We start from the raw sequence: 27,743 nt of genomic DNA on the forward strand, positions 1-27,743 counted from the left end.
GTTGATTGTTCACCCATAAACCAAGAGATCACAGTTCACCTCAAAGTCAGGGCACATGCCCAGTTTTTAGGCTCAATCCCCAATAGAGGATGTGCAGGAAGAAGCCAATTGATGATACTCATCATTGATGTTTCTAGCTCTCTCTCTAAAGCCAATAAAAAACTTTCTTTTTTAAATCACACACACCCTCACTGACAGAACAGAACTGAGGACAGAATAGAACAAGACCAATGAACAGTTAAAGATGACAACTTTAGCAAGAAGATGACATGGGGTTTCAGAAAAGAATGATTTGAAAAACAAAAAAATAGAGTGGTTCAGAAAACTGATGAAACTTGCAAATATTTTTACAAAACAGACTGTTCTTATGTCAGGGCTATGTTCTTAAGCAAAATTAAATATTAAAGTAAATTTATCACAGAACTGTATTGGAAAAACTTATGCCTAACACAACTCTTTTTTTTTTTAATATATTTTATTGATTTTGTACAGAGAGGAAGGGACAGAGATAGAGAGCAAGAAACATCGATGAGAGAGAGTCATCAATCAGCTGCCTCTTGCACACCCCCCACTGGGGATATGCCCGCAACCAAGGTACATGCCCTTGACCGGAATCGAACCTGGGTCCCTTCAGTCCCCAAGCCGACACTCTATCCATTGAGCTAAACCGGTTTCGGCCCAAAACATATTATTGAGTAAAAAAGAAAGTTGCAAATAAGTATACAGAGGATGATGTCATACATAATAAAATATATACACACAAAACATCTTCCTGGCTCATGCCAAGATACAATTATAACATAAATAGCATTTAAAAAAACAGCAAAAACAAAACTCATTTTCCTAACTTAGTTCCATTTATCAAATCACAATCAACCCTTTTCTCTTTGCTACTTACTACCTCTCTACCCCCACTTCCACAGACTATGCCATTTTGTGGGCATTTCCCATAACCAATGATCTCTAATTTAAGTGGGCACTCCTGACTTTGCACACATTTTAAAAGGGGGGAAAAAAACCCAAAACATCTTTGTTAAGAAATTTTAAATATGATTTTATAATAAATATCTATATATCCTATATAATAAAGAAATAGTATACTAATTAGACTGGACAGTGGAACAACCTTCCTGAATGTCCTTCCAGAACAACCAGTGGGTGGGGCCATGGGATGGCGGAGCCATGAGGCAGCAGGGGCTAGCAGAGCAGAGCACCTTGCATGAATTTCATACATCAGGCCTCTAGTCTGTATATATAAAAGCCTAAGCAAGCAAATGACTGGTCATTATGACACGCACTGACCACCAGGGGGGCCCCCCGGTGGTCAGTGCACTCCCACAGTGGGAATGCCACTCAGCTGACTGACGGGCGATAGACGCAGGGCTCACAGCTGGCAAGCACCCTGATTGGGCACAAGCCTGCGACAGACACAGCAGGGCCAGGATAAACAGGAGTGGCAGGCAGCATTGGACTGCCGGTTTCAACCCAATCCCCACAGGCCATGCAAAGGGATCCCACTGGTGCAAGAATTCATGCACTGGGCCTCTGGTAATCTTATAATAAACATCTTCCCTAGAAGGAGAACTTACAAGCACTCAAACACATAAAAATATAAGCAAATCACATACCTTTGGAGAGCTGGGTTTGAGGTCACTGTCCCCCCTGCTCCTGTCTTGGTCTAGAGGCCAGCCCAGGCGTGGGGAGAGGGAATCATCACCATTCTCATGGAGGGGGTTGACTGCATCAAGGGCAGAGCCCCGCGTCTCCACCACCAGCTTCTGCTCCACAGCAGGGTAGTAGGCGCGGGGCTTCTGGTAACAGTGCTCACTGGTGATGTATGACTCCTCCACAGACCGAGGCAGGGGCAGGGGGGTCTCCACTGCCCCGTTCAAAGTTCTATAGCTTGGGGCTTCCTCCTTGCTCTTGGCTTCAGCAACTTGGATGTGTCTGGAATGAGATCTCCCATCCCCTGAGTGCTGTTTCCAAGGCTGACACCACAGCTGCAGATCAGGATGCTCCCTGCTTCTGTGGGGAGGGCAAACATGGAAAGAGGTTTAGAGTAAGTGGAACCACTGCAGGGGCTTCTCAGTTCCTAAACACTCTCCCAGCAAAGAAAAGAGCTCCCACCTGGGCTGTCTGTTCGCAGAGGGAATGGAAATCACCTCAGGCAAGCTCTGAGGAAACCATTTCAGGCAAGCTCCCTCTGTGTACACTTGCAGTGAGTGGGAGGACAGACCAGACAGATGCTACTCACATTTGGTTCACAGAGGTGTAGAAATGTGTGCAGGCCTCTGACTATCATACTGACTATCATACTGGCATTTAATTCATAGAATCCAAGGATGCTAAACATCCTGTAATGCTTGGGACAATCCCACATAAAGAATTATTCCATGGTACAATTGTCAACAGTACCTTCCCAGCCCCAGCTGAGAAACACTGATCACCTGGAAAGCACAACCCTAATACACCAGCAACTCCCACAGGTGAGTATCCCCCTCCCAATGCACACACTTTACTGAAGCCTTCCTGCAAAACTGGAATGAGTCATAAGTATGAAGGCATTGAGTGATCTTACAAAACCTAGAATTCTGTTCCCAGGGGTTTTCAACTATCTTTTCTCAGTTCTCGCACTCCAGCAATCCCCAACACCAACACCACTCTTATTCTCTGGGGAGAGGGAACAACCAGCATCAAGGCAGCATGGGTCCCTGGGCCACCTCCAGCAGGGAATCACAGCCTGTACCAGGAACCCCAGACCTGATACACCCCTAAAATTTTAATTGCATTAGGAAATGGGAGTCATTGTTAACTTTCAGGTCCACCATAGTCTGAAATATGTTAACATGGAACATAGAAGCCACAGTATTGACCTCTTATTGCATGAAAGTCTTGTTTCTTCCCTCTTATAATACTCACCTTCCCAGCTAAAATTTGAAGCCCCAATCTCTACTCCACACAAAGATTTCCTTGTAAGCCCTGACAATCATGAAGAAGGTATGTACACCATACCATGCATGCTACTTTTTAGATTACAACAGATGCTCCAAAGTTATAGGTTTAATAGTTTGCCTTTGAAAATAAATTGGCCAGACCCCTTAAGGAACAATATTTCTGAGAATGAAGATCCAGAGCTTATGTTAAGAAAGACTATCCATGTTACACAGACATACTAGGACCACTTCCCCCTCTCCCAAGATCTTTTCTCTATATACAATGACTAAAAGGTCTCCCTATCCCCTCTTCTGAATGCTAGAAGTCAGATTTAATTCCAATACAAAGCCACTGCTATAAAGATGAAAAATCTAAGTGGGATTTGGAAGGAACAAGGTTCCTGAATATGGAACAAGGACAGGAACACAGGCATCTCAGTGAGAAGAGAACACCCTCTGACTGATTCTGCAAATAAAAAGAAACATAACAAAATTCATAATTAGGAGCATCACCTGAGGATTTTTAGGCTCTCACATGGACCACTTTCCACTCATTTCAGTCAATTTCTGGTATCTCATGAAGAAGAAATTCATTTGGTTTTAAATGTGGTAAAGTTTTCCAAGCTTATAAAATGTGAAAGAATAGCAAGTCTCTGACATCCTAGTCAGGGCTGTCACTTGATTCAGCTTGCTTCAACAGATATTGTCACAATAATAGCTAATACTACCCAGCAACTATCCTCCCTTTTTTATACCCACTCCATCCTCATTCCTGAGTTTCAGCAGGGCTCTGAGCCACCTGGCTAGCTTCCCCTGCAGTTAAGTGTTATCCATGAAAATTTTTGCTCTCCCTTTTGCTACTTTTGTCCCCCTGGGTTTGTAGCAGAGGTAAGGTACAAATGAGACTACAGCAACCATACACAGATAAGACTACATAAACTATGCAGATGAGGATAATTCCAAATGGAATGCCAGAGGAATAAGACGGAAGGAACCCAAGTCCTTAAGTCCCTAGAGTCTAACACAAGGCCCTCGGGCCAAATCCGTCCTGCCAGGCCTTGCAATGTGGCCCGCACCGCGCTGTCATCACTGCACTCAGCTGCGTTTCCATCACAATGACAGTTTATGACTGTTCAGTAAACCATTCGGCCCGCGATTTAGGCTGGATTTTAGATTTTGGCCCCTTCTCTGATTGAGTTCGACACCCCTACCCTAGACAGAACCCTGGAGAAAGGACCCATACCTGGCCTGGACCTCCACCTACCTCTGACCCATATATTATGTGAAAGAGAAAATTCCATTTTGTTTTAGTCTCTATTTTGGGGGTCTTTGTTAATAACAGCTTAGCTTTCACCCATGCCATTATATATAATGTGCCCTGCTCAACCACTCCCAGGCCTCTGTGCACCAGAATGCAAGAGAAAGAAGACCCTCAGCCTGCCATCTTTGGATTCTGACACTCTATTATGCCTGGCACCAAGAGACTAGTCAGCAAAAGAAAACCTTGTCGGAGAGTGGCCTGTCATGTCTGTCTCACTCGTGGCCCTAGTTTGTCATTGTTGATAACTTAACTAAAATGGAACTCTATGGGCAGGCTCATGGGAGAACTTAAGGAGAGATTCTTACTAAAGAGAACCTGTCCCTGCCATAGATTGTGCTAATGACAAAAGAAAATTCATGGAGAGGCAGTTAAGAAGATTAGAACATGTACTTGACAGGAGCCAAGACCTGAATGCTAATAATGGCTCTACTCCCAGAAACCACAGGGAAGTGGCTGCTCCACTTAAGGCCCCGTTGCCCTATTTGGTAAAGAGGGGGTAGGTTATAAAAACCAACAGACCCAAATAAGAGACATATGTCTTTCTCAGAGTTTACATAAACTTGAGTCACCTGACATGTAGAATGCGGCCACAAAAGGGAATTCACACTCTATGAAATGCCAAACTCTGGCCATTAAAAGCCACAAGTCCAGATCCAAAAGGCCTAAAACTTTTCTGTATAAGCAAACCATCAATAGGCATATTTAATGAGCAAACTCTATGCTAGAGAACAGGCTTGCCAACAATATCTCTTCCAATAGCTTTCAATTTTACTTTTTTTACCAATCAAGGAAGCTTAGGATGAAAGGATAAACAAAATGTGGCTATTATACATAATGAAATATTATTCAGCCTTAAAAAGAAAGGATATTCAATACATGGTACAAAATAGATGAACCTTAAAGACATTATGCTAAGTGAAATTAACCAGTTATAAAAAGAAAGACAATTAATGTAGGATCTCATTTGAATGAGATACCTAGAGAAGTCAAATTCATAAAGACAGAAAGTCAAGTGGTGGCTGCCAGGGGCTGGGGAAAGGGAAAATGAAGAGGAATTATTTAATGGGTATGGAGTTTATGTTTTACAATATGAAGTGTTCTGGAGGTTGGTTACACTTATCACTGCTGAAGTATACACTAAAAAACTATTGAGATGATGCCGAAACCGGTTTGGCTCAATGGATAAAGCGTCAGCTTGCAGACTGAAGGGTCCTGGGTTCGATTCCAGTCAAGGGCATGTACCTTGGTTGCGGGCACATCCCCAGTAGGGGGTGTGCAAGAGGCAGCTGATCAATGACTCTCTCATCGATGTTTCTAGCTCTCTATTTAAAAAAAAAAAAAAACCTATTGAGATAATTTTTATATTACACATATCAAGCATGTCAAACTCAAAGGATAATGTGGGCCAAATAAACAAGGTTTAAGTTTATGTGGGCTGCAAAAAAAAAAAAAAAAAAAAAAAAGCAGCTTCAATTTTCAATTTTCATAGAAACATACGTTTATTTCAATAGACATGCTGAATACAAAAGGCTGAAATAAATGAGTAGATATTAACATAAAATAGAAAATTTTAATAAAAATTAATATTTTTTTCTTGAACATTAAATTATCAGACACTGAATAACTGCACAAATTAATAAGTGTAATGCAAATAAATCTATTTTTCTTATTCTCAGAAAGTGAAATATTTCCTGTTGCGCACACCAAACAAGTCAGTACAAGACTAATAACGTGGCAATCGGCTGCTAAAATATTCGCTGCTAGTATTAGTAGAGAGAAATGATACATGTGCACATAAAGTGCGTAAGGGAAATGAATACAACACGATTATAGTGATCAGTCATTAGCAAACGTTGTAATTCGCTATTAATAATTATGTATAATAGGATATTGTAAAAATTAAGTGATTAAGTTTTTTTAAATTATATTTTGATTTTTTTACAGAGAGGAACGGATAGAGAGTTAGAAACATCGATCAGCTGCCTCCTGCACACCTCCTACTGGGAATGTGCCCCCAACCAGAATTGAAGGTTGGACCTTTCAGTCCATAGGCCAATGCTCTATCCACTGAGTCAAACCAGTTAGGGCCAAAGTTTTTTTTTTTAAAACGTTTTTACATACTGTTATATTGGCTGGGATACAAAAATATTCCTTGTGGGCTGCATGTGGTGCATGGGCTATAAGTTTGATTTGCCAAATGTATATGTCTCCACAATTTAAAAAACAAAAAAAGCAGACTGTACACAAAAACAATCTCATCTATTAATATACACACTGTATCATCAGTATAGTGGTGGTTGCAAGAGTGCATACATTTGTCAAAACTCAATGAACACTTAAAATATGTAAATAGCCGAAACCAGTGTGGCTCAGTGCATAGAGCATCGGCCTGCAGGCTGAAAGGTCCCAGGTTCGATTCCAGTCAAGGGCATGTACTTTGGTTGAGGGTACATCCCCAGTAGGGGTGTGCAAGAGGTAGCTGATCGATGTTTCTAGCTTTCTATTCCTCTCTCTTCCTCTCTGTAAAAACTCAATAAAATATATTTTTTAAATTTTTTTATTTTTTTTAAATATATTTTATTGATTTTTTACAGAGAGAAAGGGAGAGGGATAGAAAGTCAGAAACATCGATGAGAGAGAAACATTGGTCAGCTGCCTCCTGCACACCCTACTGCTCAGTGCCCGCAACCAAGGTACATGCCCTTGACCAGAATCGAACCCGGGACCCTTCAGTCCACAGACGACGCTCTATCTACTGAGCCAAACCGGTTTCGGCTTAAATTTTTTTTAAATAAAATATGTAAATATACCTCAATAAAATTGATTTTTTAAAAATGTTTTATAACTGAGAATTTTTAGTAAGGTCATCTATCTTGATTTTGTAGCTTTTCAGTTTCTCAAATTTATCCTCCCAGACATGCCAAATAAGACATGTCCCCAAAGCTGCAGGTGCCACACTTACTGCAAGATGCTCATCTTGAGCTGCAGGCCATGCAGAACTTCGATCACTCTCTGCACATCCCCAAGAAGCTGGTGGGTGGCCACAATCTTCTTAGAATTCTGGTGAGAATAGTTATCTTCTAAAAATGCCAGGCCATGCATATGTCCCCTAGTCAACCACTCCTTGTCATACCAGTACTTTAAGCCAGGCCTCTGACCTAAAATAGTGATGATAAGAGAATTAATACTTGGCCTGAAGGAAATCCAGATTATTTCATCATTGTACAATTATTACACAAACTTTTTAAGGATAGATTGGTGTGTTTATTTTGTTCATTTATTCACCCAATATACATTTACTTGGCACCTACTAAATTCTAGGCTCCCTATTAGGTGTTGGGAATAAGGTAGTGAGTAAGAAAAGTAAGTTTCCTGATCTCCTGGAAGTGACCAGAGGTATAGCAAGAACATGGATATATCTTTAAACTTAAATCATATCATCCCCTCTTCCACTTAAATCTGCAAAGACTTCCTATTGCACACAGTAGAAACACAAAGCCCTAACTAACTGCGGCCTACTGAGACTTGCAGGACAGGCTCCTCCTGCCCTCCTGGCCCCATGTTTACAGTTTTGTCTGTGAAACTCATCAAGTTCTTTCTGGTCTCAGGGTTTCTGCTTTAGGACCCACTCTGTCCAGAGCACTATTCCCCTTTGCAGGACTGGCTCCCTATCACCTCTCCTCAGAGTAAGCTCCCTGACCTCCCCAAGTAAGGCAGACTCTTTAATGTCTCCTAGCTATTGCCTATCTGAACACTTTTGCTCCCTCACAGCATTCATCCCTATCTAACAAATGCTAGTATATCTGACTTATTTTGACATCTATTTTTGGCCCCAACTCCACTAAAAGCCAAAAAAGTAGGAACCATATTGTTCATCATTGTCTTCTCAGTGCCTGGCAAAAAGCATCTTGAGTAGATTTATCAAATGGAAAGAAGCCCTAAGTGACCCTTCAACTGTCAACTACCCATAATTAAATACTGTTCAGGCCCCCTCCCTACTCTGAATGGCTTCAGTAGTCTTGTTCATTGCAGGGACCTCTAGGAAGGATTGAAAACACAACCCATGTGACTTCACAATGTTTCCTGCTCCAAAAGCCCAGGGAACAACTTTCAGTAAGGCTGTTGTTCACCTCCCAATATATAAAAACCCTGAAATAATCTGGGTAATCCTATCAAGGTCTCTGGGCTCTTTCTGGCTTTACAAGACACATGGTAGGGATACACCTTGATTCTGTTAAAAACATTTTAAGGAACCTTTAAATCTGTTAAGTTAAACTTCTGGCCTAAGACACTGCAAAGTTCAACCTAGTCTATAAATGTGTCAGACACCGAGTGCTCAATTTAATGAGAAATCTATTCACAGTCTTGGCAATTAGAGTTATTGAAATTCAGAAAGTGTGTACTAATTGAGGAAGATGGTGTGTATGATTTCTAAAAAGAGAAAAATTGAGGAAAAAGAATAAGAACAATAAAGTAGACAAAAGAGATTTTTCAACAGAAATGTGGAGGGGGAGAATGATAGACAATGAAGTAAACAAAAAGAGATTTTTCTGTAAGGAGCCCTCGGGATTATATGTAGAATCTCAGAGGTAGCTGTTGTAGGAGCTGCCTGCACAGGATTCAGAGCAATATGACCTGTTATACAAGACAAAGGTCAGAGCCACCGGTTCTTATCTTCTGCCATGTCCTTTCTGGGTCTGTATTTGCTCACCTGTCAAATGCTGGGAGTTGACAGGTGGTCGCTGAGATCCTGCCTATCCATAATATCCTATGACTCATAGACTAATCTTCTGACCATATTTTTCCTTTGAGATAAAGGAAAAAAATAGAGGCAGATTCCTTTCTGTCCATGGCCTAATCTAGCACAAGGAGACATAGCATCACAACAGAGGTTATCAGGCCCCGAGGGGACCTACTTGCTGGAAAATGAACTATGTTGGCCAGCCCCGCACTACACAACTAGCAAAATCAAGAGATTTGGCCTTACAAGCTAATTCTAAATCTGACTTGCTTTATGAGATTAGAAAAGTCATTCATATCCTTACATCAATTTCTGTCTCATAAGCAAAAATGGGAGTAGAGTTCCTTAGGCCATTCACAGAAGCAGCGGTTCTCATGTATTGTCTAGCTGTAAGGGGATCATAGGACTGAAGCTGAAGGAGAACTTACAAGTAGTGAACAGGGAGAAGATGTCAACATCCTACTGACAGCAAGACAAGAGCAACAGATTTATAATCCACCCCTGAAACTTCTGGAAAGGGGCACCCAAGAGCCACAGGCAATCCCTGTGCCATGGAACAATGAAACTAACTGATCCTGCTAAGAAATTAATTTATTCTTTTGGGTGGCAGATAGGCTCTTCGAAAGCACACCTTTTCCCTTCCCCTTAAGGGCACATTTCCCTTCTTGGTGGCAATGAAGCAATGGAGGCCAGGTACCACTAGAGGGAGCAGAGGCAGGTTTCTAACTCACCAACAGCCCTTAAAAGAATTCTAAAACTCAAACAGAGCGGAATAGCATAGTCTTTATGCAAGGATGGCACGCAAATCTGTAGAGCATTCCATAGTTTTTATAGTTTCAGTCATGAAAGATGAATAAGTTCTAGTGCTGTAAACACTGTGCTTCGATTATAAATAATACAGTACTATAACCTTAAAATGTTATGAGGGTAGATCTCATGTTACATAACTTTTATAATAAACAATAAGGCCCTAGTAGCCAGTTTGGCTCAGTGGATACAGTGTTGGCCTGAGAAATGAAGGGTCTTGGGTTCGATTCCTCCAGTCAAAGGCATGTACCTAGGTTGTAGACTCAATCCGTGGCCCTGGTCAGGGCATGTGCGGGAGGCCACCGATCAATGTATCTTTCTCACATCAATGTTTCTCTCTGTGTGTCTCTCCCTGTCCCTTCCCTCTCTCTCTCTCTCTGAAAATCAATGGAAAAAATATCCTCAGATGAGGATTAACAAACAAATAAAAAGTAAATTCTAGCTCAAGGCCAGCTCTTCTATGTGATGAAACTCTTCACACATAGTCTCTTACTGCTAAACTCAGGAAAACTGGCCATCAGGTGAGTTAGCAAAAAAGGCAAAAGAAGTCAGAGTCTAGTGGATGCTGAAGAAATGAGTCTCAAGACCACAGACAGGATATTTCACACCCAGCTATGCCAAGGAAGACTACATACTGTTAATATCCCTGACTCCAAAAATCTCTACCTGGAGGGTCTTGGCAAACATAGCAGGTGTATTTCTCAGGCACATTTTCTTCTAGTAATCCCATGCAGACTCCATGCTGCCAGCACTGGCACTCTTCACACTGTTAGAATTAAAGAAGCAATAAAAATTAAACTCAGAGTGTATCCTCCCCATATATATATATATGCTAAGCAACCGGCATGACGGAACGACTGGAATGACTGGTAGCTATGACGTGCACTGCAGGGGCCAACTGGCCTGATTGGCCCCCTCCCACCCGCAACCACCCGCAGCCCCTCCTCCTAGGCGGCCTGGCCCCAATCACCACCCCCTGATAGTTAGCAGGGCCACAGGCGTCCCCTTCCCCCACCAGGCTGGATTACTCCGATCGGCCCCCATCAGGGCAGGCTGGCCAGACCCCACCTGTGCACGAACTCATGCACCGGACCTCTAGTTCAACAGTAAGCCCACCTGTGGGAGGAGGGGGGAGAGGAAAATTGGAGAGAACACCCACAACTGACTTACACAGGTGCTGGGCTGCAACCATTCATCAAGAATTGTGCTAGGCAATACAGCAGCCACTAGCCATCTGTGGCTCTTTACATTTACATTAACAAATTAAGTTCCCTAAGCCCTTAAAATTCTGTTCCCTAGACCCACTAACCACATTTAAGTGCTTAATAGCCATATGAGGCTAGAGGCTACTATGCTGGACAGCACATATGAAGACCATTTAGATCTAATAAACAGTGCTGGTCTCAAAAAAATGGCTTTCACTCTCATTTCTAAAGGACTGAACTCTTCTGATCTTTTGACATAGGAAAAATTGTCCACATACACAGAGGAAGGTTAACTTGTAATTAAAAAAACCTGAGTTTGATTCTGGCTCAGACATTCATTAGCTGTGTGACTTTGCAGAGGTCACTTCTCCACCCTAAGCTTCTGTTTCCCCATCTGCAAATTGGGATACTCTTCCTACCAACCATGTGGGGCTGTTTATGAGGAATCAGTGGGTCATGTGTAAAAGCTCCTATCTCACAACTTTAATGTATTAAGAGCCTATTACTACTACCAAGTGGCAATCTAACTCATTCTGATACCTCCTGGAGTAACCATGTGCTAGCATTTGCATTTATTTTCTCTAACCCTACCAAAGGTCACACAGCTGAAGAGAGCCAATGGGGGGTCAGAACACAAGCCAGGCAAATTGCAAAGCTAGTGCGTGCTTTTAACCCCTAAACCCCACTGTATTCCCTGGATTAAAGGGGAGGTGGGGAAAAGAAGGTGGAGAGGCAGGAGCAACAGAGGGGAAAAGGTATAGATAATGAGGACAGCATTACCTGGGGATAGTAAGCCTAAGGACTAAGGGCCCAAAGGAAATGGAGAGGAAAAGCAAATGTCAAAAAAGATACTAAGATACTTCAAGCAATTCCAAAGTAGGGCCCAAAACCTTGAAGTACCCAACTAAATGAATAGCTCTGGAAGGTGGACAGTGAGTTCCTGACATGGCCTTGAGGCTGGGCCACCAGCCTGGCTGGCCACAGGGACTAAAAGTCTGAAGTTCATACAGCCCTAGCCTGTTTGGCTCAGTGGATAAGAGCATCAGCCTGCAGACTGAAGGGTCCCAGATTCAATTCCTGTCAAGGGTGTATGCCGGGCTATGGGCTCGATCCCCAGTAAGCAGGAAGCAGCTGATCAATGATTCTCTTTCATCATTGATGTTTCTATCTCTCTCTCTCTCCCTATGCCTTCCTATCTGAAATCAATAAAAAGAGGGCTTTCATGGGCATATACAAACCATCTAGGAAGCTGATCACTCAGAATCAACACAGGCAGAGCTGAAAGAGCGACTTCAGATAAGATCTGATCCAAATTCTTCCATTTCCAATAAAGAAACTAAAGCTCAGAGAGAAATAAAGGCTAAATGACAGCAAAGGTAGTTAGTAGCAGAAAAGAGACTACTAATAAGAATGAAAGTCTCTCAATGAGTCTTGAGTACTAGGATTCACTACAATTGAATCAAATATAGCCAAGTTGAAAATTTCAAAATAACTTTTCTTTGTGTGAGTCTGTCTAATACATTATTCATTTTTTTTAAAGTTTAAATTTAGAAATGAACAAGAACAGAAAAGATAAAATATCTAAGAATAAATCGAAGACTGTTTAAGAATAAATATACCTAAGACTATCTAAGAATAAAACATGCAAGATCTCTATGAATCAAGATTTTTAAAAAATATATTTTATTGATTTCAGAGAGGAAGGGAGAGGAAAGGAATAGAAAGACCGATGAGAGAGAATCATTGATCAGCTGCCTCTTGCATGCCCCTACTGGAAATTGAACCTGAAACCCAGGCATGTGTCCTTGACCGGAATCGAACCTGGGACCCTTCAGTCCGCAGGCTGATGCTCTGAGCCAAACCAACCACGGCTGAAGGAAGATTTTAAATACTATTTGAGGGACACAGAAACTAAGTCAAGGGTAAGGTGCACCTTATTCCTGGATAGCAATAGTGAGGTATAGTGTTGGAACAACTGGGTAGCCATAGCCCTCACCTTACACCAGGATAAATTCCAGGCAGATCAAATTTTTAAATGGTTTTTAAAAAATAAATGAAATTTCAAAAGTACCAGAAGAAACCATGAGAATTCTTTTATCAACATTTCTATAAATTTTTATAAACTTCCAATGAGAAAGCAACTGTTATTCAAATCCCAGAAATTATTAAAGTTTAATATACCTGACCTCATAAAATCTGTAAGATAAGCCAAAAAACAGATGACAAACATTTGTAACTTTTTGGTAACAGCGATTACAAAAACATATCTACAAAAAGCCTATACACATGAATAGTAAAATGACCCACTATTTAACAGAAAAATAGATAAATAACATGAACAGACAAGTCAAAGGGAAAAAAATTATTCTTAAATAAAAAGATGTTCAAATTAACCATTAAAGAATAAAATTAATGTAAAGTAACTTGAATTAATATAAATTAATGTGAAATAAAACCAGACTAATAATATGCATACACAGTATTTCTAGGTATGGGGATTACATGTAAATATCAACCTATAATAATAAAAGCATAATATGCTAATTAGATCAGATGTCCTTCCAGACATCAATTGGACTGGGGCCAGGGATTAAATGAACTTGCAATCCAGATACATGCCCTTGACCGGGAATTGAATCCTCGACCCCTTGGTCCACAGACCCAGGTTCCAACCATTGAACCACAAGGGCCAGGGCACACATTTCTAAATTTAAAAGTAAAGATCATCCAGTTAGAACTTTCCCTAAACTGCTGCTTTTATCTTTAAACATTTTGATTTTATGTGAAAGAGTCCATTAGGAAAAAAAGTTCTGGTACTTAAAAAGTTTGAAAGCCACTAACCTAAGGCATACTTAGGTCGTAAATATCAAGCAGTAATTGAGACTATTCATGCACCCTGAATTCCCAGAGATTACCATAAAGTCTAATCAAAAGGAAGGAAACTCAAATAATATTAAACAACATAGCCATGATTTACTTAAAGAACTCAGGTACCCTGGACAGCCAGGAAGTTGCCAAGACACATAGAGTATTTATGACAGCTCTTAGAGTCAGCTAGACAGGAACCACCTCTACCAGAACTGTGATTAAGAGCAAGAGAGGGACCAGAAAAGAGAAAGAGAGAAAGAGAGAGAGAGAGAGAGAGAGAGAGAGAGAGAGAGAGAGAGAGAGATATCAAAGGAAAGCAGGTGTAGGCCAGTGATGGTCTCCCCAAGCAGGCAGGGAGTCCACAAGCACATTCCAGAGATGGAAATGACAAATACAAATATCAGGAAAATAAAGAACAGGAAACAGACAAGTAATATGCTGAGAGAGAAGTCCATTTCTTTAGGCCATAAAGAAAATTTACCTCAGACAGAAGGTACGGATCCACAGGAAGATTATTCCAGAAATTTGGAGGGCCCTGCTGTTCAAATCCTCACAATGTGACCACAGGCAAGGCCCTTCCTATTTGTGGATCCCAGATGCCCCAGGCAGAGCATGAGAGGTTTAAAGTCAATGGAATCCTCAAGTTCTCTCTTCTACTATTCATAAGCTATTTACACCAAGCCAAGATTCAGAGGAAACTAAACCAAAAAGCAAAGCTCAATCTGCTATTGATAAAACTGCCTATCTGGGGCTTCTAACGTGACTACTTTTGCTGGCCTTTAACTGTAGTCCCTCAAAATTCCCTCCAAGGACCAGCTTGTGCTTCTCTATACCTGTCTCCTGGAAGCTCTACCTACCTGAATCATAAAGTCATTTTCCTCCTGAACCTCACAGATGCAGCGGACCACTTCAAAATCATAGCGGTCATCCCCATCGAGTTCCTCATCTGGGTTGGTCGTCACATCAACGTCTTGCCCATACTCCTCATCGCTCCAAAGAAAGCTCTCAGAAGAAGACTCACTCAGATTATCCTCCTCTGAGAGGAAAGGGAAAGTAACAGGCACTATTTTAAATTATGTTACAAAAATGTTAAAACTTAGATTGTCAAGAGTAACAGTTTGCCATCTAGTAACAGCCCAAATCATGTATGCTGAGAAAGAAGCCCAACGTAAATGGCTAATCAAAATTACAGAGTTCATTGGCGAGAAACTGTAACTTCTCCATGAACCACACAGATCATCATCCTTAATGACTCACATGTGTTCCTCAACCTCACTCCATCCAGCCAGGACCCGGCTTAGTCAAGTCTGTATCCAGAGCCACCTTTAAAACTGTGGATGTACAGTGCCAGAGCAGTTGCTTGCACATAACTGGGGCCTACAGCTCTCTGCCGGCGACCCTTTTAACTCGAGCGACACGGCAGCACGCTCAGTCGGGGTCAAGTTTTCAGGGGTTTTAAAAAAAGAAAAGAAATGAACAAAACTGTGGATGGTGGTGAAAGGGGCAGATTCCAGGTATAATCAGAACTAAAATCACTAGGTCTTGGGCCCTGACTAGTTATAATTATAGGTAACCTTTACCTATTATTTATTTTGTAGACACTATTGTAAATACTTTGCACATAGTTGTCAACTCCTTTTAACACGTTAAGCAACCAGCCTGTTTTGTCTTCCAGACAGAAAGTACAATGTCAGTCACTGGTGAAGGGGAACCTTCAAGGTTGACTCAGATTTCCTTGAGCAACCAGGTTGGATGCAGAGGCCATCAAATAAGAAATGATGGATGAGAAGCAGGTGTGCAACGGGATGGGGATAATGAATTTGGTTATAGACACGCTGGCTTAGAGGTACCTGAGAGACCAAAGTTGGAAAGAATGAAACTTCAAGGAAGGCACAGCCTTTATTTAATTTGATGTTAGTTATTTTAAAAATATAAAAGATTATACTTGCAGAGGGCAGATTATACTTGAGCAGATTACAATATCAACATAATTCCAGTCTTGTCAGACTACACAAATGATCAAGCCAGCAGAGAGCCTCCTTACCAGGTACTTTCATCACTTTCCCTTTGTTGTTTCCAGATTCTGAGCCATGGAGCTGTGGGCTCATATGGACCCCAGGCTTGTGTGAGGACCCACACCTGGTGACAGCAAATGCCTTGGGTGGAGAAGGTTCCTGGCAGGTGTCACTGATCTCCTCACTGCAGGGGCATTCTGAAAAAACAAGATCAAAAGGAATAAGCACCCACACCCCAGACGTCATCAGGGCATTCTAGAATCAACCCCATCCAACCAACAGCTCTCCTACTTAAACAGCTATAAAGCTCAGGAGCAAAATGGTATGGAGGAGATATTTGGGGATTAATTCTTCTGGCCACTTCTGAGAACCTCAAAACCAAACACTTCCTCTTCATCAGCACCCTTCTTCCCTGATCTTTTCTGATAAAACTGTTTTTCTAAGCCAGAAGATTATTTTTCTAAGCCTAGCTCCCAAGGTTGGAAAACTGATTTTCTTTGAAAATAAACTTTTGGTGAGATCACACACTTTTTAAGAAGTGAATCCTGTCCAATTGGTAAGGCTCAGTGGATGAATATCAACCTATGAACCAGGAAGTCATGGTTCGATTCCAGGTCAGGGCATTTGCCCAGTTGCAGGCTCCATCTCCGGAAGGGAACATACAGGAAGCAGCCGATCAAAGATTCTGTCATCATTAATGTTTCCATCTTTCTCTCCCTCTCCCTTCCTCTCTCAAATTAAAAAAAAAAAAAAAATACATGAATCCTTTCCTGAAATATTTCAGAGATGTGTCTTCGAATCATGTGTGCAAACAAATACAGTCCTTTATCTGCATATCCTCTGTTACCAGGATGCTTTCCTATGCACTGCCCTATGGCAGAGCACACTGGCCAATGAAGTAAGAGGGAGGGTTTTCCTACATTCCAATGTGGTGTTATAACTCCCAGGGTGAGTGGGCTTCTCCCCTGCCAGGGCTGAGCCTACCAGGTCAGTAAAGGCCTGCTGACCTTCCTCTCCTCCGTGCAAGCTCAGAGGCCAGGACTGCGGAGAAAGGAACCCTCAGCCCCCACGTTAAGAAAACCCAAGTGAAACACCCTACAGGGAAAAATTACCAGGTTTGGTTTTCTTCTTCTTTTTCTTTTTCTTCTTTGGCTTCATTCTCACAAACTCTTTGAATTTCTTCTCTTTATTCTTTTCCTTGTCTTTTGCAGCTAGAATTAAATACAAGTGTAAGTATTGGCATTCTAACATTTTGTTTACAACTCTTGGAGTGTTAATGCTTAAGCATGGCCAATGTGAAGAACTAAAACAAATGGTAGAACAGAATTCTGGGTCTGGTTCTGACCTCAGGGCTCTGGAGCTCTTTCTCCATCACCTTAGCCTTTAGACCTGGGGTCAGCAAACTCTGGCCCACTGCCTGTTATTGTAAATAAGTTTTATTAAAACACACCATGCTCATTCGTTATATCCTGACTATAACTGCTTTCATATGTCAACCACATGAAGCAGCCGATCAAAGATTCTCTGTCATCATTAATGTTTCCATCTTTCTCTCCCTCTCCCTTCCTCTCTCAAATTAAAAAAAAATAATACATGAATCCTTTCCTGAAATATTTCAGAGATGTGTCTTTGAATCATATGTGCAAACAAATATAGTCCTTTATCTGCATATCCTCTGTTGGATATGCTGACAGAGACCTTGTGGCTCTCAAAGCTGAAGACATTTATTGCCACGACCCACAGGTTGAGAATTGCTAGCAGGGTCACCTAAGACCATCGGAAAACACAGATATTTACATAACGATTTATAACAGTAGCAAAATTACATTTATGAAGTAGCAATAAAAGTAATTTTATGGTTGGGGGTCACCACAACATGAGGAACTGTATTAAAGGGTCGCGGCATTAGAAAGGTTGAGAACCACTGATGTAGGACCTTATAAGGAAGTTGGCCTTTACCATGAGTGACTTAGGAGGCTACTGAAATGAAGGAGTACTAGGGCTACTATGATGTATCTTCACCTACCCACATATAGAAACTGTTGCCCAATCCAATTTTTAATTTGTAAATTCTGGTTAAATAACCTCCAAACTAAACTGTACCCATTAGTTTTATGAAATGCTAACAGCAATAACCCCAATGAGTAGCAGATCAGGCTGAAGGAGAGGTATCACCTATGACCTGGATCCTTGAGATAGAGAGATGGAGATGCAGGTTATAAATACCCAAAATCTAGGGCATCCCCAATTAAGTATGGAAGTTCCTTTGGGCTTCTTAACAACAATCTCCTTTGCATTTCCCATTTTATAAAACAGCATCAGCCCTAACTGGTTTTGCTCAGTGGATAGAGCACTGGCCTGTGGACTGAAGGGTCCCCGGTTCAATCTGGTCAAGGGCAAATGCCCGGGGTTGCAGGCCCGATCCCCAGTAGGGGGCATGCAGGAGGCAGCCGATCAATGATTTATTTGCTCTCATCACGAATGTTTCTATCTCTCCCTCTCCTTTCCTTTCTGAAATCAATAAAAATATAAAACAAAAACAAACAAAACAAAACAGCATCACATCCTTTAGGGAAACCAGCAGTAGGCAGTAAAAGAATGGGGCAACTCATTCCACACAAGGGATTCCTGGAGACCTCACATTATTCAAACTCACATAATTCCTGACTAATGTTCCCATAAAATGAAGGTATAATAAACACACTCTCATTGGCCTACCAGGTTTGAAATCATGTGGTTGATGAGTTTTCTCAATTTCTTGGGATTTGCATCAATTCAAATTTTGTACATTAAGGGAAGATTTTTTAGTATAACACACTTCAAACTTTTAAACTTCATTTTTGCATAAAATACAGCTATACCATATTACTACTTTGCAAAGGAAAAAATTAAATTCAGAAAAGCTGCAAAATCACATAAACTGATGTACAGAAAAAGATGAATTCAGACCTATTAAAAGATCTGGGAAGCCTTGAGCCCTGTAATAGGAAACGAGCACATGGCATGGAGCTGCTCTGTAGTTCAACAGCACAACCACCCCTTCCTTGGCTCTGCAGGTTTCTTTGCTCACTTTGTGCTTGCTAATGTAGCAGACATTGTGGGTATCTCCCACAACCTCCTCTACCCTTACTTCACTGTGTAGCATTTAAGGGGTTTGGACAGAAATGACTCCACACTGAGCTAAACTAATAAAAGTAATCCCCTGCCCCTTGTCACAGTGATAGCCTTAGATAATCTGAACCTGGGCCAACTGGTTCACAAGGAACAGGATTGGACTAATCTGACCCAAACATTGGCCTCTGCTCCAATACTTATTAAAAGAGTAATAAGCTCTTACCCCCTTGTTAGATTTGAATGAAGCAGCATATGTTACGGGCTACCATCCTATAACAAAGGTACTCAACCTGAAAACAGCAGTGACAGGTGAGGTAGTAAGACACTAGGTCCTCAACCAATAGTCCTGGAGCAATAGCTCCCCTGGACTTCTCTAGTGCGTGAGCTAACACAGCTCCTTAATTATAGAGTTGATTCAACCTGGGTTTCCTGTTACTCATAATTAAAAGTATTCCAAGTGTCGCAGCTGGTCAGAAATATGGTCACATTAAGCTTCAGAGAATCCTCCCTGAGGTTTTAGAGGAGCAAACAATGAGGATAAAAAGAAAAGATTCTTGGAACTATTCTAGAGAAGCCCATGTTCTCTGAACACAAAGGGAAGAGAGAAGCCTTCAGAGGCGCACCTTGGCTTCTAGCTAAAGCTTTTGAAGTCTTATGTGGCCTTAGGTGGCAGAGTTCACAGGGAGAGCTGCCCAGCTGAGACTAAACCAACCCAGGTGAGTCCTTGAGGAACAGGGAAGAGAAGGTGACGACAGGCAGAGCTTCCTTCCCTTGAGTCCTATAGACAGCAGAACATAGAGAGTATGGGCTCTGCACTAGATTCAAATCATAGCTCCACCACCTGATAGATATATAGATAGTGGTTCAAGTTAATCCATCTCATCTGCACCTCAATTTCTAATCTATAAAGTGGAAACAATAGTACCTGCCTCATAGACTTTGTTTTGAGGATTAAATAGGACAATACAAGTGAAGAATTTGAAACAGTGCCCAGCACATGGCAAGTACTCAAATGTTAGCTGTGATTATCTTGCTTGCGATACTGTCTGCCCAGAAAGTGGTGCCATCTGCTATCAGTTCTCTCTTCAGTCAGCTTGACCAATTGTTCCGGGATCCACAAAACCTGTAACCATGCTATAGAGCTTCTTCCCAAATGCCCAGACTCAGCTGGACAGAACAACTTCCTGCCAGGATTCTGTATGAGAGAAAAGACTGCCCCCCGAGTAGGGCACAGCTTTTCCAAGATAGCCATTGTCCTTTCCTCAGGCTGCAGGCACCCATCAGGAGAAATACCATGGCCCTTCTTGCTCCCTGTGTACACACACCCAGGATATGTTTTTATAGATTTTAGAGACAGAAAAACATGAATGTGAGAGAAACATCCATCGGTTGCCTCCCACATACCCTGTCTGGGGATCAAACCGGCAACCTAAGTATGTGCCCTGCCTGGGAATCATCCCTGCAACCTTTTGGTGTAAGGATGATGCTCCCACCAACTGAGCCACCCAGACAGGGCTGCTCTCTATTTCTCCATCAAATCATCACTAACTTATGACAGAAGGGCAGCAAACTGCTGCTTCCAGAGGGAAGAGGAAAGAATATCACCCTCACCAATGAGAGAACTGCTTGTATACCACAGAGCATGGCCACGCAGCTGACTCAAGCAGTGACGAGAGCATGTTCTGATGTGCACCAGGGGATGGCAACTCAAGGACATAGAAGTGTGTATGCTCTTGGAGAGATTCTCATTGCCTATCAGAGGAAGTGATGCTCACGACCTAACACCATCATTTCACCACGTCTACTCTCCCAGCTTCATCTCCCATTACCCCCCACCAGGCATCCCACCCAGACATCAGCCCCAAATGGCCCTCCAACAAATCTCTCCCTCAAGCCCTATATTCTTCTACTGTAGCTCATATGACATAGACTGCTATGCAAAAACTCTTTTCGCCACTTCTTCTACAAGAAAAGAGTACATTTTCCAGCTTCCCCTGACAGAGTTACAGCCAGGTACACATATTTAGGATATGAACAGAAGTGGCTGTGGTACTTTTGGGTTGTGCCCTTAAAAGAAAGAAGCATGCCTTCCCTTTCCCTTCCCAGCAGCTAAAAGACAGGCAAGATGATAAGCAACTCTGGATCATGCAGAGGAGAGCAACACCTTAACCTTAGGCCTGAAGGAACGAGGAGGAAAAGGCTAGTCCTGAACAATTTCATAGAGCCACAGTGGGAGCTTGCAGTCTGACCAGAAAAGGAAATAAACCTGTCTTGTTAAAGCCAACTACTTTGACATAGGTCATCTATACCCTAATTAAGCTCATAGTACTCTCTTCCATTAAAGGAGAAAGCACAAATCCCTATGAGAAGGCAGTCTAACACCACAAGAAAAAATGTGCAGATGGTGACAAAGTAGCACCCACTGCCCAAAGGCTCATTCTAGCCTAAAGGTAAGATTTATCCAAAGTGAGAACATGAACCAAACGTTCCCTTTTGTCCTAGAATATTCTATATGAGCCAAACCTCTACTCTGGACTGAACTCACATATGCAGAAACAAACCCAATACAGTACCAAGGAAGCCTAAACTTGCCTCTGAAGAGAATTTATTAATTGTATTCTAGTACTGTAAGAAAGCTCATTTGGAAAAGTAAATCTACACGGACCTCCCAAATTCACTTATGAGACTAAAGGCTTAACTCAGGGAAGAGGAAACATCAGAAAGTCACTTTAGGGACAGACTATCATGACAGTTTGTTGTCCTCAATGACTCTAAACCTTTGCTCTGCTTGTTTCCAGCACAGGGATGCCTGTCCTATTCCTCTGACTTCTGGTCCAACCCTTACCTACCCATACCCTTCAAAGCTAACTGAAATGTCACCTTCTCCTCTCAACATCTCACCCTGCTCTATAGGCAAAATCTGAATCTGTGTTCCCACAGTAGTACTTTATATGTCCCTGACACTGGACTTAGCCATTTTCACTGTATCTGTACATGTGCTTTTGTAATCTGTACATGTGCTTTTGTACCCATATGAAAAGTCCTTGACTTATTTATACTTAGTTCTACCTCATCACTTCAGAAAGAAAGAAGTCAGATCTGTGATGAGCTGAGAGCACAAGTAGATAATAGCAGGAGTGCTACTAAGATTTGGTCTTTGGCCAGACAATGTGGTTAAGTAGTTGGCATTAATCTATGAACCAGCAGGCCTAGGTTCGACTCCGGTGATCAGGGCACATGCCCAGGTTTCAGGCTCCATCCCCAGTAGCAGGTGTGCAGGAGGCAACCAATCAATGATTCTCTTTCATCACTGATGTTTCTCTCTCCCTCTCCCTTCCTCTCTGAAAACAATAAAAATATATATTAAAAAAATAAAATAAAAAAGACTCAGTCTCTGGACTCTCAGACCAGAATTGCTTCCCCACTCAATAGAACAGCTTCTTCCACTCAACATTACTGGCAGGAAAATTGAGGGGTTACACCATAAATCATCTTTGCAGAGTTTTCTGGCCAGGAATCGCTATCTAAGAAAACTATTAGAACACAAATTTTCATTGGTCATAATCTGAGCACTCAGCATAAGGAGGGTACTTTTTTTTTTTTTACAGTAATTATACCCAAGCAACACAAATTCTTTAATATTCTGTTTTCCACTTAAGCATAAGGTCAAGTTCACAATGCCTGTAACCAAGACACAGGCTGCATGGTATCAGAGGCTCACCCAGAAACATCTCCCCAGCTGAACTCCCCTCAAATGTCTGAAATTCTACTCCTAAAGATAAGGGTTTTCTTAGAAGTCTGAGGTGAAACCTAGATATGCCAAAAAGACAAGTGAGCCATTAAGCTGGTTTTATTCTTTCAAAATTTAAGAAATTTAGTTATCAGATTAGTCAAGTAGCAGCAAAACAGTGAGGAAATGGTCAGAGGCCTTGATGGGAGAAAAGTAGGAGGAGGTGCCTGGAACAGAGGATGTCTTCTGGGGAGTTGAGGCCTATGGAATCTCCTGAATACCCTGCTAGGTTTGCTCTCATTGATAGCCATGAACATGTCTACTGACCTGGGTTCAGAGATTATAATAACAGAAGTTCCTGCTGATTAGTGGCAGAGGCAGGACTTAATTATTTATATCTATTAGCTTATGGTAAACAATTGGCTTCATTATACATTGTTTCATTTAAAGTCGCAGAACCTACTGACGACATAAAGTGAAGACTTACTTTATATTAATACTACTGGCCAGGTGCACAAAATTCGTGCTCGGAGGTAAGGGAGGGAGTATTTGGAACTGCTGGTTCCTTACCACCCACCTGCCTGCCTGCCTGATTGCCCCTAAACCCTCTTGCCTGCCACTGATCGCCCCTAACTGCCCTCCCCTGCTGGCCTGATCTTGCCCCTAACTGCCCTCCCCTGCTGGCCTGATCTTGCCCCTAACTGCTCTCCCCTGCTTGCCTGACCGCCCCTAACTGTCTTTGTGCCTGATCACCCCTAACTGCTTTCCCCTGCCAGCCTGATCTCACCCCCAACTACCCTCCCATGCCAGCCTGATCGCTCCTACCTGCCTCCGCCTCGGCCCCCACCACTATGGCTTTGTACGGAAGGAAGTCAGATGTCCAGAAGATAGCCAGTCTACCTGGTCTAATTAGCATATTACCCTTTTATTAGTATGTATTATACAATAGAAGATAGGCTTGCTTAAAAGGGAGGAAAAGACTTTTCAGCAGGAGGAGATGCTCTTGGCAGTCAAAATTACATAATCCCTATATCTGGAGTGATAGCCAGTCATATGCACTCTGCTACCAAACTGGTCATTAAAAAATTGAACTGCCTTCTTACACTTTACACCAAACAGCTGTTGCCCTTAAAACCCCTCCTCAGCCGCCACCTTAGGTTCTACCTTTATAGTTCACCAAGATTTGGTTCTGATTGGTCAGTTTCTATGCCAGTAAGTGTCAAAAGCTCTGCCTCCTAGGAAACCACTGGCTCCTCGCAGTTCAACCAGATTTGGGTTCTCTATGCCCGTCAGCATCTCTGAGCCTATCTCTGGGCCTGATTAGAGAAGTGGGGCTGGTCAGCAGCCCCTTTAGCTGCTGATGAGGCCCAGAGAGAAAGAGAGGCAAGGGTTGATCAACAATTGGCAAGAAGGCTGTGAATCAGATCATGCTTCTCTCTCCACGTCTCTCTCTGGACCTGATCTGCAGCCCCCTCAACAGTCAGTACTGGGTCGCCACGGCAACCCAGCACTGACTGCAGGACTGACTTCTGGTGTTTAGTTGTACATTCGGCCATTTTGGGCGTTACAGACCCTGGCTCTTTATATATATAGTTGAGATCCAAGGGCAGTAAATAAAAGTAGAACTCAGCTGAAACCCGTTTGGCTCAGTGGATAGAGCATCGGCCTTCAGACTGAAGGATCCCACGTTTGATTCCAGTCAAGGGTATGTATCTTGGTTGTGGGCACATCCCCAGTAGGGGGTGTGCAGGAAGTAGCTGAATGATGTTTCTCTCTCATCGATGTTTCTAACTCTCTATCCTTATCCCTTCCTCTCTATAAAATATCAATAAAATATATATATCTTTTAAAAAGTAGGAATTCAATCATCTAGGTTTCTTAATTATATCAAATAATAACACCATGTCTATTGATTTTGTACACAGGGTCAGGAGACCACCTTAGTCTGCATGACACTGCCCTACTGTCCTGAAACCTGATTTTATACATGGTGTCAAATGCCCAGGAGTTTCATATGCCATCAAATACCTATGTATTTTAATGGGTAAGCTATAAGCTAAATATTATAATAATAGCATAATATGCTAATTACACCAGACAACCTTCTGGAAGCCTGGGTCCCAGGTACCTGCTGGAGGCCAGAGGGAATCCCAGGTCCCAAGTGTCAGAGGGAAGCCAGTGCAGGCAGGAGGGAAAGGAAAGTCTACTCTTGCACTAATTTTGTGCATTGGGCCTCTAGTATACAACAATGTTACAGTTTTAGGTAAAAAGCCAGGAAGCTTGTTGAACTTACTGAAAACTCACTAATTCTGCAATTCCCCAGAAAAATGTGTTTTTTCAATCTCTATAAGTTTCAAAAGAAATCTCCAAGAAGGTACTTTGTAATAAAGCATGAACATGAGATTTTATAGTAATCCTTACTACCACAAGGGTAGTGACTATGCAAAATAAACAATGCTATAGGAAAACATTTTCAGTTGCAATTATCATAAAATCAGACTCAAATTTTGACCACACAGGAAAATCATATATCATCTTTTAGTTCTTTTGTCCCTCTGTCCTGCAGGCAGGGATGGGGGATGGGATGACTGCAGCCATGCTGTTCTGAGCACAAGTTCTCCTGCTGGCTCTGGAAGAAGTTCCCTTTCCTTGACTGTCCCTACTTCATACTGGAAGTAACAAAAGCCTTCAAAGGCTAAGTGACTTTCTCAGGGTAACTTGAACAGCAAGAGGCTGAGGTTAAGAATGAGTTGGGTATTTCTGCTTCCCCCATAATGCAATCCCTGAAGACCACTTGTCTTTTTCAATCTTTTGGGACTCAATTGGACCACATCAACACCTGTTTTCTATGTTAGAAATGTAAACACTGAAACTTGAGCAGCAGAGTGTTCCATGATAAAGATACAACACAGAATGAAAATACTTACTTGGGGAGCTGGCAGAGACTCGCTTCCTGGTCAGGCTCTCCTGGCTGACCCTGTCTGAAGCTGAAGAACCCCTTGTTTGGACATGCCTCTTTCCCAGACTCTCCTCTGGCTCTGGAGACTTCTCCATTCCATGGAAATACTTCATGTGATAGTGCAACAGCTTGGCTTTGCGGAAAAATTTTAAACAATCCACAACCTTGCACCTAAATTTGTGGTCTAGGTCGACAGCTGGTGCTTTAGATGTCACAGTATCAACTGTTTTCTTAAAAGTATTTGTTACTAGAAAAAAACAAAAACAAAAAACAAAGATCCCTGTGTTTATACTAGTTGTTATAATACACACATTAACACATGGAAATAGAAAGTGAAAGAATAGCACGCATATATAACTGGAGATATCAATCAGATTGTCATTACTCCCAATGATTACTGTTTGGAGAAAAGGAATAGAACTTTAGGGTAAATAACAGAGAATCAATCCACTGTAATTCACATTTTGAAAGAAGAGATCAGCATGCTGTTTTTGTTTTTTTTTTCTAAAGCTGCCCTAGTTCTCAGCATTTCAGACTTTGGAAAAAGGGAAAATCCTATAAAAACGAAAATCAGGATCCTACCCTAACACTTGTCACTCAGGAATTGGGCCAAACTCAGATTCACCAGCATTCCAGAATCAATCTGAATGGAAAGAACTAGGGATTCTTCTAGTAGAATCTCTCGATACACCTAAGGCCATGGTCGGTAAACTGTGGCTCACAAGCCACATGCGGCTCTCTGGCCCCTTGAGTGTGGCTCTTTCACAAAATACCACGGCTTGGGCAAGTCTATTTTGAAGAAGTGGCATTAAAAGAAGTTTAAGTTTAAAAAAATTTGGATCTCTAAAGAAATGTCAATCGTTGTACTGTTGATATTTCTTGACTAATGAGTTTGCCCATAACTGACCTAAGGGATCTTATAGCAGTTTTTACGCAAGTGTAACTGTTACAAAGGTTTTAGTATTGAATATTTTTGAGATTTCACTACCATGTATTTTGTTTCATCAAAAGTGCTCAGAGACTATAAACAAACAATTGAATGGAGCTGGAAGACATGATGAGAACTTAGAAGGCTCAATGATCAAATTCAAGAGACAAAATTTGACCCCCACCCCCTAGAAAAAAACGAACAGAAGGCAATGGTCTATCATACATCAGTGACAAAAAATAAAGCTGTCACAAGGCCTTCATGTGATAGAAAATCTGTTTATTGAGGACTCCCTTCAGGACCCTCACTTGATGAGAGCAATCACCTTAAACTCAAGCCATGCCTCTCCAGAATAGGTTACTCAAGAATATGCTCTCTTGAGTGAAACAAGTTTTTCCTAAATGCAATGAATGATACAAGTTCCATTAGAAGCAAATAGTGTGCTAAAAATTCAAAATATGATTACTTTCTGAAGTACATTCCATAATCAAAATAAATTTTCAAATCCTTAAACTCAATCTAAATCATACTCTATGGAGCACTAAGGTATAATTGCAAAACTGGTAGGCTTGATGAGCTGATGGAAGCTGTTATATAGGCAATTCAAACAAGTAAAAAATAATATACACACATCCCCAAACACAACTCCTTAAAATCATTTTCCATCTGGACAAGAGATATACGAAAGAGGCTCAAATCAGTTAGATGCAGTTAAGAAAAGAAAAAGTAAAGTAAAATGTAATACATACTTCTGAAACTAATACTATAGAACAAGCATATCAGTAGAGAAATTAAAAACTCTAACCTCTGCTATGTTCTAAAATTCTTTCTTTCTTTTTTAATTCTTTCTTAAAGCCAAATACAAATTTCTTCCTTTTGGACCTATTAGGTTGAACCATATAAACTTGACATTTTTTGTAGTATTAAAAAGGTTAATATTGGCCATTTCCTATGGTTCAGCCTAATAATTCCTTTTCTATATGACAGTATTTTAAAAATCACTCCAGACAACTTCACTTACCACTATAGAAACAAAGCTAAGGTCTGAGATCAGAGAGCATTACTGACTGTCCCACCTGAGGACGAGAGCAATCAAGTTCAAGCAACCATCCTCTGACTTGC

General features: G+C 41.6%; 1 protein-coding gene and 1 non-coding gene across 7 annotated transcripts in view; one reads left to right on the forward strand and one right to left on the reverse strand.

Moving 5' to 3' along the window:
• Positions 1-27,743, reverse strand: part of PHF20 (PHD finger protein 20) — a 103,712-nt gene that overhangs the window by 8,180 nt on the left and 67,789 nt on the right. For all 6 annotated transcript variants that reach the window (XM_036418065.2, XM_036418062.2, XM_036418060.2 and 3 more), the window contains 7 exons: positions 25,662-25,940; positions 17,003-17,101; positions 15,920-16,087; positions 14,733-14,911; positions 10,469-10,568; positions 7,217-7,412; positions 1,629-2,025 (listed from right to left, as the gene is read on the reverse strand). In XM_036418065.2, coding sequence (XP_036273958.1) covers positions 1,629-2,025; positions 7,217-7,412; positions 10,469-10,568; positions 14,733-14,911; positions 15,920-16,087; positions 17,003-17,101; positions 25,662-25,940 — 1,418 coding nt within the window. The remainder of the gene's footprint in view (positions 1-1,628; positions 2,026-7,216; positions 7,413-10,468; positions 10,569-14,732; positions 14,912-15,919; positions 16,088-17,002; positions 17,102-25,661; positions 25,941-27,743) is intronic.
• On the forward strand, positions 15,181-15,295 carry LOC118708581. The gene has a single exon (XR_004984647.1). It is a non-coding gene; the product is annotated as a small nucleolar RNA SNORA76 (small nucleolar RNA).

This window comes from Pipistrellus kuhlii, unplaced genomic scaffold (assembly GCF_014108245.1).
Source record: "Pipistrellus kuhlii isolate mPipKuh1 unplaced genomic scaffold, mPipKuh1.p scaffold_m20_p_6, whole genome shotgun sequence".
NCBI classification, from domain to species: Eukaryota; Metazoa; Chordata; class Mammalia; order Chiroptera; family Vespertilionidae; genus Pipistrellus; species Pipistrellus kuhlii.